The sequence below is a fragment of the Amborella trichopoda genome, chromosome 1 (genome assembly GCF_054954075.1).
Source record: "Amborella trichopoda isolate Santa Cruz 75 chromosome 1, AtrichopodaSantaCruz75HAP2 v2.0, whole genome shotgun sequence".
In the NCBI taxonomy this organism is placed as follows: domain Eukaryota; kingdom Viridiplantae; phylum Streptophyta; class Magnoliopsida; order Amborellales; family Amborellaceae; genus Amborella; species Amborella trichopoda.
Genome location: NC_142336.1, coordinates 58,949,155 through 58,963,646, shown reverse-complemented (window position 1 = coordinate 58,963,646; position 14,492 = coordinate 58,949,155). Strand labels below are relative to the sequence as shown.

The window sequence follows — 14,492 nt, the reverse complement described above, 5'->3', positions numbered from 1 at the left end:
TGTCCATTTTTAAGATTTTCATATGTTTATAAATCTTTTTGATTTTAACCATTTTTTAAGTTTAACCTTTTCTAATTAGATATGAAAATAAAATTTAAGATAATCTTAAGAATTTTTTACAATAAAATTACATGTTACGATAAAATTTGGAGGTGCACCTTAATTGGATTGTTTAAGGTTGCAACCTTATAGAAACCACACCCATTGTTAAATAGTTTATCTTTTGGTATATTTTTTTGATAACATGAAGTAAGAGCATGAACTGGAAATTGGAAGTTACTAAAGAACTGTAAATTAAAGTTACTTAAAGAACTGTAAATTAAAAGTTACTTAAAAAGTTTTTAGTTTCTGTGTTTGATAATCTCACTGAGAAGCTAAAACGTTAATAGATTTTGTTTGATTATTTACATAGATAATAATTTAAATAGAAATATATAATATTTATAACATATTATAATATATGAAATACTGTATTTTATATTTATTTTTAATATATATATATATAAATAAAATAAAAAATATATTATATATTGTATATATATATATATATATATATATATATATATATATATATATATATATATATATATATATATATATATATATATATATCATGGACAAAATAAAAAGTTCCATTTTCAAGTTCTATAGTTTACTATAGAACTTTACTCAAGCCTGAAAGGTGGGAACTTCAACACTTGAGAGTTCTCATTTTATCTTCCACTTTTTATCAAAAACATAATATGAATACTAATAGATAAAGTTCCTTCTTCCTCTTCAAACTCCCTGTTATCAAACTCGCCTTAATGAACTTTTCAACACAAACATACGCCACGAGTGTAGATTGATTTTGATGCCCCTTCGATCATATACTGGGGAAATGGGGATTGGGTACAATTGGTTGGGGGCTGGATGCCTCAACGTAATGTCCCGCCTCCCATTCTATTAGCATAGATATAAATAAATAAAAAAGGATCATATATTAACTGAAATGTTCTTTTGAAGAATCAACGCTGGCTTTTTAGACAAATTGATCCGAGACAAGACCTTATTTTTGCCTTAGTCATATTGTTTTGTGCCAACTTATCAGGATACACACTTGTTTACATTTAGCGTGAGAATTTTGGGTATCTTTTTTAGCGTGATTTTTTGCTCAAGGTTGCAGCTTTAAACAATCAAAGTGAGCTGTACCTTCAAACTTTGTTGTAAGAAGCAATTTTGGTGTCGAAAATGATAGGATGGTCTGAAAATCTAATTTCATCTCTAATTATAAAGTTTTGAATTTAAAAAATAGATCAAATCATGCAGAGCTCTAAATCTATGAAAAATCTTAAAAATAGACAGTCAATATAATGTGTTGCAAGTAGTATTTTTGGGACTTCAAAACATTTTTTTTCTGTTCTTTCAATTGTATGCATCTCCCGAGATGATCAATTACGCGGCTTTTCAACTTCAAAATAACATTTTCCGATATACTTTAGCTGCAGTTTAATTTTGTTAATCTGAGACCTTTTTTCTTTTTTTAATGGGTATGATTTGTATAAGGGCGCGGTTTGTATAGAGCCTAGGATCTAAACAATCAAATTAGAACTTACCTTCAAATAGTATTGAGAAATGTGATTTCAATATTTGATGGTCTTAAAATATATTTTAAAATTTATTTATAAAGTTTAAAGCTTAAAAAATAGTGTAGATCACAGATCTATGAAAACTTGAAAATCTTGAAAATTGACGGTCCAAAAATGTGTTACAAAATGCACTATTTCCAAAACTTGAATGCAGTTTTTTCTTATGCCCATGCTTCTTGATGTCGAGATGATCAATTTGAAGGTATTTGAGCATCAAAACAACATCTTCTAATGAAATTTTTGAAATAGGCTCAAATTTGATTATTTAGGGCCTTGGCTCTATAGAAAGTGTCAACTTAAAGCCATTAAAGCAGGACACACCTCTAAAGCTCATCGGAAGGTGTTCAGATCCAAGACAATAATTTCCCGTCTTTAATTACTATTTGCTCCCAAGTGTTTTGTGCCAGCTTATTCTTTTTCACATTGACCGTTAGAGTTTTGGGTATTTTTTTATGGGAAAAGTTTGTATAGATCCTAGGCTCTAAACATTGAAATTAGAGTTCGTCTCAAAATTTTTTACTATAAAAAGTTGTTTTGATGCCCAAATATCATCAAATTGATCATCTCGACATCAAGATGCATGGACATGAGAAAAAAATAGATTTCAAGTTCTGAAAATAGTGCATCGTATAATACATTTTTGGACTGTCAATTTTCAAGATTATCGAATGTTCATAGATTTGCTCTATCTACACTATTTTTTAAACTTTAAATTTTATTTTAAGAATATCACAAAGATTTCCAATATTAAAACTACATTTCTCGATACTATTTGAAAGTGGGCTTTAATTTGATTGTTTAGAGCTTTGGTTATATACAAACCACACCCTCTTTCTAATGGGTGTAGTTTGTATAAAGTATCAACACCTTAAAGCAAATAAGCAATCCAAGTAAGATGCAAGGCTCTTTTATTTCGGTGTCTTGAAATTTCAAGGATGACATGGAAAATTATTTTACATTGAATTATGAAATTTGAAAATTAAAAAATGGTACACAAGCACATCTAAAAAATATTGAGAATAGATGGTCTAGATAATGTATTACAAAGACTATTTTTGAGATTTAATTTTTTTTTCCACATCTATGCCTATCAAGGTGATCAATTAGGAGGTTTTTCAGTGTTGAAATAACCTTTTTTGATAGATTTTTTAGGCATGTCTTTTTTCTATGGTATAAGTTACATTATATAAACTTTTTTCCTTTTTAATGAAATAATTAACATAGGTACTTAAGTGAAATAAAACGACTGTGCTTGTAAATGAGCTAATTTGCCTAAATGAATTGATTTGATTGTGTCATTTGGTTATTTCAATTAATTTTTTGAAATTAATTCAAGAAATTTAACAAAAGACGTCTAGAATATCAAGATCAAATGGGAACCATATCAAAAAGTGTTGAGATGGAACTATTTAACATCTCAATAGAAAATTTAATTTAGAAAATCCCATCTAAAAACACATTTAAATAATTGCTCGAAAACTTTGGGGACTACCCTACCATACATATATGCTAAGGCATCTTGCTTTCCATTTTTAAGGTCAGGGGTGGAAAATGGGTCGGGTAAGCCTACCTTGTCCTAGTCTGGACAGATAATAGACCTTACGGCTCGGGTCTACGTCCATTTGATTTTGACAAAACTCAAGTTAGATCCGGTCAAAATCCATTCCGGGTTATATCTATTCAAACAAATATATACATTGAGATAATTTACTTTTGATGTAAGGAGTTCACAATTATAATTGACTATTGGATTTGATATCGGGAGGTTAAGGGTGTATCATTGTTTGGGTACAAAATCTACAGAGCAATGATCTAATGCAACATTTGAATCATAGTATAATGCAACGACACTTTTAGAAAATCATGTTTGTGGTATTTGTATGTCCCCAAATTTTGCACACACACTCTTCATCTCAATAATCAATCAAAAAAGAAAAAAAACTTCAATTTAAACCCTAGGTATGGTCAAAATGAGTCCCCTCCAAAAACAAATCTAGACTATTGATTTTGTGAATTTCAAGATATTAGCCTTTATAAACTCAAAATTATTTTTTTCTTTTTTACCATTGTTCATCATAATAAAGCCATCCAAAGAAATTAGAAATGAAAAAAATCTTTTTAAGGTCTAGATCTAAGCATCTCACCAAAATGAACGGCCTATGTAAATTGAGCTAAAAAAATATTTTATAGGTTGTGTTTTCAAATTTTCCTTTTTTGTGATTGTTCATTAGAATGAAAAGAGTGTATATTTCAAAATTTGGATCAAACAAATGGCTATAAGATGATTTTTTAATGTTGTTGCATCATATTACTATACGACGATTGCATGAAATCATTGCCTAAGTCGAGTCTGAAATAATTTTTTTTGAATGTTGTGACATGATTTCATCTATTGGACTTCACATTTAATGGTAAAAAATGATTATGACCTCCTTGTAAATAAAATTAATGGTCTCATAGCATATTGTCCCCATTTGTAAAAGTATACAATGAAATCATTTGTCTTTGGTACAAGGTAGTCATAATTGATCTTAACCATTGGATGAGAAATTAGATGATTGCATTTATTCCATTGACCAAGCCTAAACTTCAAAAGAAGCTTTCTCGAACTTTGTAACACACCTAAGTTATCAATTTCACATCAAATGGTACAAGTAATTGTAACATTTATGTGTTTTTTGAAACTAAATCAAATTATATAGGTAGTGAAAAACTTTTACATGAGGTTGCAATATTTTTTGTAAAAATAAAGTTATAATAATATGCTTCTTTTAGTTTATTTGAATGATATAGATTTAACATTATCTTAAAAAATACAATACCTTTTACAATTATCTTAAAAGACATTTTTAATCTACACCATCTAATTAAAATGGATGGTGTAGAGTATTGCGACCTTACTGCTACCGTTATATGCAGACCGCATTCGTAGGTAATATTACAACGAATCAATAATAAAATTCCTATAGTTTTATAAATAAACATATAAATTTTATGTTTTCTAATATCAAGACAAGATGAGCCCCAACCTAATTTTGGTCCAAATTAGGTTGGTTTCGGGTCGGGGTTGATCTGGAACTAACACATGTACATTGTATAATCTAAAGTCTAAACTGGAGAGATCGAGAGCGATTGAGAGATCGAGAGCGAGAGAGAGATAATGAGAGGGAAAATGTATCATTTTCATACCACAGTGGAAGTATTTCGTCCTGGTTGAGATCGTTTTTACTCAACGTGCATGTTTTTGCCAGGGTTGCGGTTTGTATAGAACCGAGGTTCTAAATAATTCAATTAGAGCCTACCTTCAAATAGTAGTGATAAATATGGTTTTAAATATTGGAAAGTTTGGTGATAGCTTTAAATTATATTTTTATCTTTAGTTTTAAAATTGAAAACTTAAAAAATAGTATAGTGTTGATAGAGTAGATCTATAAAAACATGAAAATATTAAAAATTGATGGTAAAAAAAAAGAGTTACAAAATGCGTTCTTTCCGAAACCTTAAAATCCATTGTTTTTTGTCGTGTCCCTATCGAGATGATCAAATTGATGATATTTGAGCGTCAAAACATAAAAGCTTTGAGATAGGCTCTGTATAAAGTTTTCCGTCGTGCGAGAGTGAAGAATTTGACGCTTATCTGACACTTGCCACGTGTTTGAGTTGGTGAAGAGAGGGAGAGGGTGTCAGCTAGTGTTTTTGGTGGCGGAAAAAATAGTGGCCTGGTATTGGTGGAGAGAACATAAAAAAGAAGGACGAGGTCTCCACCACGAGGAGTAGCTAGAGAGAGAAAACCAGAAACCCATTATCAAGAGTAGCCATGCCCATGGAGAAATGGGTCAGGCAATCTCTGCCCCTTCTTTAACAACACCCACTTATAATATTTCCACCATTTCTTCTCACTTTCCCAATCAACACAGAACCCACCTGTTCAACCCCACCTCTCTCAGTTTCCCATCTCTCCAACCTCATTGCCACACTTTCCTCAAGGCCACTGAAAACCCCATTGTTTCATTTTCTCGTTCCCCTTTGCCTTCTGAAACTCTGAATGCAATGAGGAACGCAACCAAAGATGAAGTCTTTGAGAAGCCTGGTTTGGACTCACATGAAATTCCTGAAGAGTTGGTAGAGGAGATGGTTACTGAGGCCCTGGTTTGGAGTTCTCTTCATGGGTTGGTTGTAGGAGATAAAGATGTTCAGGTACTTCATATTTATTTATTCATGAGTTTGCTTGGTATTGTGAGTTAAGGTGTAATCGATTGATTGATGACTGGTTACTTTCTCTCTGAATTTTTTATTTATCATTCTTATTGGAGAGCTTTTTCCATGTAGAATTGGCTGAGATGTGTTGTTGATTATGAATAATGAAGTTGGGATTTCAAGATCATTGACCTGGCTCTCGTTGCTTATAATGAAGTTGTTTTCTTATTTACTATTCTTTGTTCTGTATATGTTATTTCTAAAAAGATTAACTTTTTTTTAATATTTTTTCCAATGGAAAGAACTGGCTTTTTCTGAAAGGAACCGAAATTGCTCTCTTTTTATGATACTACTCATGTGATCAATTCAGACCTTGTGGACAAGCTTTGAGGGAGATAATCTCTTTCAGTTTTTGTTCTTTTGTTTAGGGAGGCATGATAATGAGCTAGAACTGGCATGGCTATTGGAATCATTGCTTTGAGGATGTTTCTTCTCGGTTTTAGTTGATTTTCTTGTTCACCTTTGTCATTTTTGAAGGTGTCACACATATAATCCTTGTACTTGGTTGCTTGTCAATATGGATTTTAGTGGTTTCATTTATTTCTTTTAACCTTTTTTAAAAAGAAAAGTAAGTGGAATGACTATTGAACTCAGTAGGATTTTGACATCTGGAATTTAGGATTAGAGATTTGTAAAAACTCGGGTTTGGACTCTGAATCAGAGGCCGATTCTGCCGAGTTAGATTGCCTGACGAGGCTGAGCCTCAATTAAAAAATACAAAGGCTTACAGGACTCATGTCAGACTCACTCTATTTGTAGGGGTAATTATCCCAAGTTTCCGACCAGGCACCCTGCCATGTCCTAGTGACTTGGGCTAGTGTGAACCCAAGTCAGAAACGCTTTAATAACTGGTATTTCTAAATTTGGTGTATTTGCAGATGTCTGGAAAGGTTCCTGGCGTGGGTATGGTTCATGCTCCAGTTTCCCTTTTGCCTGTATCATTTCCTCAGAGTGATTGGAGGCAAGCCTGTGATCTGGCACCACTTTTCAATGAGCTTGTGGATCGTGTGAGTTTGGATGCTGAATTCATCCAGGAATCACTTTCAAGGTCCTTTCTTTCTTCCTTATATCAAGCGATTGACCTTTACTTTTGGGAGGAAGAAACTTGCAATTTTGTCTTCTGTAATTGAGTCATTCTTTAAGGCTATTTCATAAGGAATGCCAAAAGGAGCCAATGCTATATTGAAACTTTGGGCATTCTGTAATAGTTCCACTTAGATTTGCACTTATGACAACCATCACCATATCTTTTAAGTTTGAGAATGATCCAAACATGAGAATTGCTGGTATCAGTATAGGGGTTGGGACCGAAGCTCTACAAAGTTCTGTTTGGGTGAATCGCGAGTATATTTTGGAATTTGTATAATAAAAAATCTGGTTTGTAATTGTGTGGTTTATAGAAAGGATATTTTTAATTTTATTTTATTTTATTTTTTGGGCAGTCGCCTGGGGAGGGGGGCAGTGGGGTGGTTTGTGCACTTGATAAATTGTTTTTTTACTATTATGGTCTTAGAAATGGTGTCTACGGCTGGACAACTTTCTCTGGTGTCCAGTACTAAGTAGCATTGGAAGTTTTGAGCTTCCAAAGATCTTTATTGTCAACCCAGTCATGTAGTGCTTCTTCAATCATGTAGTGGCCTAAGAATCATCATAATGATCTATTTCATCAACATATCAACCTGTAATATGCAATTTTTTGAAAGTGTTAATAATTTCTAGGTTTTGGCCTTTTACAGAACTAAGAAAGTGGATGAGTTCACAGGAAGGCTTCTAGATATCCATTCTAAGATGCTGGAACTCAATAAGAAAGAGGTCAGTGAAAAGTACAACTAGTTTATTCTTTTATAAGAATTTTTAGATAGTTCTATTTTTCTATAAAGATTCTTTAGTTTGCTAGATTGGCGAGCATATATCAAAATCTTGGGTACAAATAAACAGTCATTACACAGTATCAAACATGAAAAATGGGAACTAGAACTGCTGCCAAAATATACTGATGCCGTTTTAATGACTATAACAGGATATACGTTTGGGACTACATCGCTCTGATTACATGCTTGATTCTGCAACCAAAGAACTTCTTCAAATCGAGCTGAACACAGTTGCTTCTTCATTTCCTGGTCTTAGTTGCAGGGTTACCGAACTTCACAGGTTTTGATTGTTAGTTTGTTGAACTAAAATTTCCCCTGTCATTATAGTCGAATTAGTTCTTATGTGCTTCTGACCAGTGATAAAATTGAGCTTTATCTGTTCAATGACTAGAAATTTTGCTATGGATTTGTATTGATGGTTGCTGTAATGGTTAATTGAGCTTTATCTGTTCAATGACTAGAAATTTTGCTATGGATTTGTATTGATGGTTGCTGTAATGGTTTCATGATCAGCACTATTTTACTGAAAATGGGACCCTATTTTGGCAGAAGCGTGACCCAACATAAGCACTCATGTAGACAGCTTTTACATTGTGCAATTAAACGAAAATCATGATGTTTGGCTTTTTCTATAATATTTCTAAAATAAGTTTCCCTTGCCTGTTGCAAATTGGGGATAATGGTTGACGGCCTTTATACTTTGATTTTCGGCTGAAACTCAGAGGCCTTTGTTTCCATTAAACTCAGCCAGAATATTCAATGGCCTTTTGCCAACTTCTGTTTTTGTGGTTGACTAAAAGTTTGTATGGTGACTGAATTTGTTATTAAGTAAACGTTATAGTTGAGTAAAAAATTGATATTTAGTTGACAGGCACTTACTTAATCATTATGGGAAGCGAATTGGATTAGATTCCAAGAAAGTACCTGGAAACACTGCAGTTATCAGATTCGCAGAGGCCTTAGCTCAAACATGGAATGAGTACAATAATAGAAGGTTTGACTCTTGAAGTGAGGGACTTTTACGGAACCTCCGTCAGCATCCTCATTATTTTATTTTTCTATCTAATCCTCAAATTAGTTTCAGATTTTCCAGTTAATTGTTACTTTTAAGAAACATTTGCAGTGAAAGGTCATAAAGGCCTGTTACTTTGGTTCTTTTACTTTTTTCCTTTTCTTTTTTATGTCAGTTTCTATATCAAATAACTCGTATTTTTGTTTGGATACAGTTCCATAATTCTGGTTGTGGTGCAGCCAGAGGAGCATAACATGTATGACCAGCTTTGGCTCTCTTCTATATTGAAGGACCAATATCCTTTTATAAGACAAAATGATAAGTAACTTTGTTTGGTTGCATGAATAATCATGTTCTCTTCTGAATGATTCAATTGGTTTTCATTTGGCCCTTCTTAACTCCAGAACACGCATGGTATAACAAGTATTAGGAAATCAATGGCTGAAGTAGATTCAGAGGCAGAACTTCGGCCAGATGGAAGACTCTTTCTGTATAATATTTCTCAGATTTCCAACATTATCAAGATCACTCTCACATTTGGTTGAATGACCAAAGATATTTTTATTTTTGTCTTTTATTTTTTTGATCATCTTGAATGTCAAAAACTTATTGGAAGAAAACAGAAACTGCACTAGAACCCAATATAGTAGCAATGTAGTACTCCAAAGGGGCATCTACCTTTTCTTTCTGATGATGGATAGTGGAGATTAACTGTACCTGGGTGAATGTCCATGGTGGACCTACTATGAGTAATCTCCAATGTTGGTCATCTCAAAAGGATGACAGGTGCTCCTTTGGAGTGCTGTACACCATACTCCATTGGATTATCTTTTATGTTCCCCAAGAAAGTATCATTCTGAAACAAGTATACATCATTTCTGAATCTATGTTTGTTATATTATGTTGTTATTTCTGCAATTTAGAACTTTATTTACATGCAGAGGAGACTATGAAGTTGCGGTCATTTACTTCAGAGCTGGATATAGTCCTAACAATTATCCCACAGAATCAGTTTGTGACCATCCACTTCAATCTTGTCTTTCATTGTTTATTGCCCCAATTACGGTCTCCTTTTTTTTTTGTTCTTCTTTTTTCAAGATGACAATTATATTCATCTATGAAGCACTGTATGGTTTTCTTTATAAAATAATGTTTATAAATTTCTGTTGTAAGAGGTGGTTATATTGAAATAACTTAATATTGGCCTATAAGAGTGGTTCTAGCATCCAAAATTACTTACTGCCGTATTATTTGTCATTTAGCATTTTTTTCATTCTTCTTTTAGTTATCTTTTGATATTGTTGTCTACAATATTATTATTTTTGGTTAATGAGAATTTTTTTTATAATTGTATAGATATTATTTTGGGTTTCCATGTCATTTGAAAAGTTGAAATTCATATCATTTGATTAGGAATGGAGAGCAAGATTACTCATGGAGCAATCATGTGCTGTCAAGTGCCCATCAATTTCATACCATTTAGCGGGCACTAAGAAGATCCAGCAGGAGCTCGCAAAACCCAATGTTCTTGAAAGGTATGGGTGAATAGGGAGGATGTTGTTATGGAATCCTAGGTCTTGGAAACCTATGATTGAAATCTTGTGGAATTCAAATGTTGTGGTGGTTGAGACCCTCTATATATCAACTATAATGAGATGATATTTTTTCTATGCACAATTTAAAAATTGAACTCAAACTTTGAGCCCATAGTTTGATAGTAATTATAGACCAGAATGTGGCTTGGTGGATGGTTTCCTATTTTGGTTTGAGAGCCAGCTGGTGGCTTTCGTTCCAATCTTTGGTGGCTTTCGTTCCAATCTTTAGACTTCTAGTTCTAGGGGAAATTTATCAAACCACAGCTTTGATATTCACTGTTTAACATTTCACCAACACCCTTTGTCCTAAGTTCAGAGAGCCATTAAGGTACATATCAAGTACACATCATAAGGGGTCAGGGCCCCCAGGGTTCACATATTGATCGTTGGGCAATTTTCAGTTTGACCCTCTATCACAATTAGATTGGGTTTTAGGAAAATTAACTGTATGAGATATTGGCATTTTCTGATAACAATATAGAAATCTAAACTCCTTATGAGATATTGAATATCCATTTCTCATTGGTGAGTTAGTGAGATATTAGAGCCAACCCCAAACAGTTGGGATAAGGCTCAAATGATGATGACTTAATGAGATTATTTGGTGAGATGTTGGTTTTCAAAAATACCAATATCTCTAGGGTATTTAGAGTGAGATATTGATGTTTAGAAACACAAATATCTTATGAAAACTTATCACTCATAAGATACTGGTATTCAAATATATTAGGGTGGGGTTTGTTTGGAGCCGAGGCTCTAAACAATCAAAGTAAAGCGCACTTTCAAATAATGTCGAGAAATGTAGTTTCAATATTGGAAATCTTTGTGATAGCATTAAAATATATTTTAGATTGAACAAATCTATGAAAACTTGAAAATTGATGGTCCAAAAATGTGTTACAAGATGCACTATTTCCAAAACTTGAAATGTATTTTTTTCTCATGTCCATGCATCTTGATGTCAAGATGATCAATTTGAAGATATTTGGGCATCAAAACAACCTCTTCTAGTGAAATTTTTGAGGTGGGCTCTAATTTGATTGTTTAGAGCCTCGGTTCTATATAAACTTTTTCCAATATATTAATATCTCACAAGGAGTTAGACAATACTAATATCTCATAGGGTGTTTAGAGTGATATATTTGTATTAGAAAATACTAATTTCTTACATAGGTTGTTTTTCTAAAAAGTACTTTCTCTTTGATGATGGCCAAAAATTGGGATTGCCCTGCAACAATTTCTAGCTCATTATTGACCCGTTATAGCATGTCCTTTGAGGGCTTTTTGAAATTAAGATATAGGAAATGGGTACAATGTTAAATAGTGCATCTTTTGACGGTGCTTGGTTATCTTTCCCAACTTGTAGTAAGAAGCAGCTCTTGCAAGGATTGCTATGAATAAGTAAAATATATTATTTTAAAGAAAAAATAATGTATAAATTATAGTTGGATTACTCGAATATCTTTCTGGGATGCTTCTGCTGTTATATTCTTATTGAGAAAACTTCATTAATTGTTCAATAACATTTAGATTTGTAATCAATTTAATAACATTTAAATTTATTATCAATCAAAGCACAAAAGAGCCCTGGGATATTTGGTGATCTATAGTTGACTGCTAGAAATGGGTATCTTTTAGCATCATTTGCTGAAATTCAGAGACTAAGCGGCAATCATGCTTGCCAGAGTTGGGGTCGAGCTGATGGGTTTCGTGTACTTGAGAGGATGATAATTCTGATGGTGGGAAATGACCAAAATATTCTTGAATTTGATTGTCATGAGTTATGACCAAAGTAATCTTGAATTGTTAGTCATGACTGATGTACTCACTTTCGCATGGAGTTCCATCTTCTCAATTTGGTTACTGATTAGAAAAATATATATTGGTTGCAACAGAGTGTTCACGTTTGTTTAGTGTGTGGAATGCAGGTTTGTAGATAATCCAGAGGACATATCAAAGCTTCGCAAATGCTTTGCGGGATTATGGAGTTTGGACGACCCGAATATTGTAAAGGATGCAATGGACCAGCCTGAACTCTTTGTGCTCAAACCCCAAAGAGAAGGAGGAGGTATTACACTTCATTTCTATTAACTCCTGTCATTTTTTTCTCCTTTTTCTTTTTTATTGCTCCTGTGTTCCCTATTGTTTTAGTTCAAGTAGTGAGTGTCATCTGTGTGTCTTGAAATGTTATAAGAAAACACTAGTGAAAACGAAAAAATCTAACAAGAAAAGCTCAAGGCATATACCAAGTGCCAAGAAAAATACATTGTACGAAGTTCAATCAAACACCCAAGATAACCTCAGGAGTCGTTCGTGATTTCTTGGGGAATTGAGGTTTTTGAGTTCAATCTAATGAAGTGGTTGATAATTTCCATATTTTGTCTAGAAGTTTGATAATACTCATCTTTAAAATCATGAAACTAAAAATAAAAAATAGTTAATTTAATTTTAAGACAAGGATTATGGCATTAATGTCATTCTTTAGGTTGAGGGGAAATAAGGCATGAACTTTAGGACAAAGAAGGATGCAGAGATGCAAAGGTCAGAAAGATTTGTACTGTGGCTATCAAAATGCTCTCTCTCTCTCTCTCTCTTCCCCCCATATATCCCTCTTGTATTAGTTGATTCATGAAAGTGGCTGAGCATCCTTTTTGCCTCTTTGTTTGAGGGTCTCTTCTAATATTAATCTTTCTGTCTTCTAATATTGATCTTTCTGTCTCTGCTTTTCTTTATTACCTGTTTGGTTGTTCGGTTTCATTTCTCTCCATTTTCGGATATGTTCATAATGTGAAGGGCATGATCTATGGTTATTGGGAGAAAAACTGCTATTTATCTGTTGCATTATCCTTAGTAAATGTGTTTATTCCAATTGTAGGAAACAATGTATATGGAGATGATGTGAGGGAAAAATTGAAGGAATTGCATAAGGAAGGGGGTGAAGGGTTTGCTGCTTACATTCTGATGCAGAGGATTTTCCCTCAAACTTCGGATGCCCATTTTGTTAGAAAGGGCTGTTATCATCGAGATCAAGCTATCTCTGAGCTGGGTATATATGGAGCCTATCTAAGGTTTGGACCTTTTGTTGCCAGGACTGTCTTGCAATTTTAAATTTGATTGGTTTTTGTTATCATATGTAACTGATAATGAAAGAAACTGACTAAAATTTTCAGGATTTATTTTTAAGTACCAGATGGTCTTTTTCTGATATTGAAGGGCATTCATGCTACTGTTTTGCAAAACCGCCAGTACAACTTTGCTTTCCTCTTTGCTTCTCTCTCTCTCTCTCATGCACACATATGCAGTGTATGTGCGGCACACAAAATTTGGGGTCCAATGAGCCCTACTTCTCAAAATGGCTTATGCTATACTATAAGCCGGGCTCATATAATATTTTATCATGTGTGAGTGGGTGGGTGGGTGGAGGTGGGTGTGTGTGTGTGTATGTTGTTTATTACAATTTTTGCTTTTTGTTTAAATTTGTCTGAAAGGTAAAACTTTATTTTATTTTTATTAGTTCTAATAGTTTGATGTGGGTGTTTCATTTAGGAACAAAGAAAAGGTTATTTTGAATAATCAATGCGGTTATTTGATGAGGACGAAGGTCTCGAGTTCAGATGAAGGTGGGGTGGCGGCCGGATTTGCAGTTCTTGATAGTATTTATCTCACTTGATTAATCTCCTTTTAGTTTTTTTTTTTTTTTTCAATTGGTCTCTAAATTTGAGCGATTTTATTCCCAAAAATAAGTGGGATTAAGCTACAATTGGTTTGCGTGTTGATGTCTTATGATCATTTGCTGTACACTATGAGACTGGTGTTTCAATTTCGAAAAACATAATTAATTGGATTTTCTTTATTCTTTTCATTTGAAAATCAGAACATGGCTTTTGCGTGTGATCGCAAAATGTTTGTAGCAAATCTATTTTCTGAAATCGTAATTTGTTTTTTTTTTAAGGACAAGAATCCAAGTGATCAGCATCTCAGGAGCACATCTTTGAATTTGTGAGTTTGTTTTTACATGAGAATCCAACTGATTAGCATATCAAATACATATTGGATCTTATGTAAATAGGCTTATTTTTGTAAATAGCATAATTCTTATGGAAAATTGTTTCAAGCGGGCTGGACCACA

The 14,492-nt window shown here is 33.2% G+C and overlaps 1 protein-coding gene across 4 annotated transcripts; it reads left to right on the top strand.

Moving 5' to 3' along the window:
- Positions 1 to 5,363: 5,363 nt before the first annotated feature.
- On the top strand, positions 5,364 to 14,233 carry GSH2 (glutathione synthetase 2). Of its 4 annotated transcripts, none has more exons than XR_016042769.1 (12): positions 5,364 to 5,825; positions 6,764 to 6,933; positions 7,622 to 7,697; positions 7,906 to 8,036; positions 8,628 to 8,750; positions 8,983 to 9,063; positions 9,178 to 9,258; positions 9,710 to 9,779; positions 10,182 to 10,303; positions 12,278 to 12,431; positions 13,239 to 13,431; positions 13,910 to 14,233. XR_016042769.1 is itself a non-coding variant. In XM_006850781.4 (12 exons), the coding sequence occupies exons 1-12, from the start codon at positions 5,460 to 5,462 to the stop codon at positions 14,031 to 14,033; spliced, it is 1,677 nt and encodes a 558-aa protein (XP_006850844.2). In that variant the 5' UTR covers positions 5,364 to 5,459; the 3' UTR covers positions 14,034 to 14,233. The 4 variants fall into 4 exon arrangements, 2 of the variants coding, with proteins under 2 accessions (XP_006850844.2, XP_088705833.1); XM_006850781.4 differs by having other exon boundaries at positions 12,292 to 12,431; XR_016042767.1 differs by having other exon boundaries at positions 9,710 to 10,303.
- Positions 14,234 to 14,492: the final 259 nt, after the last annotated feature.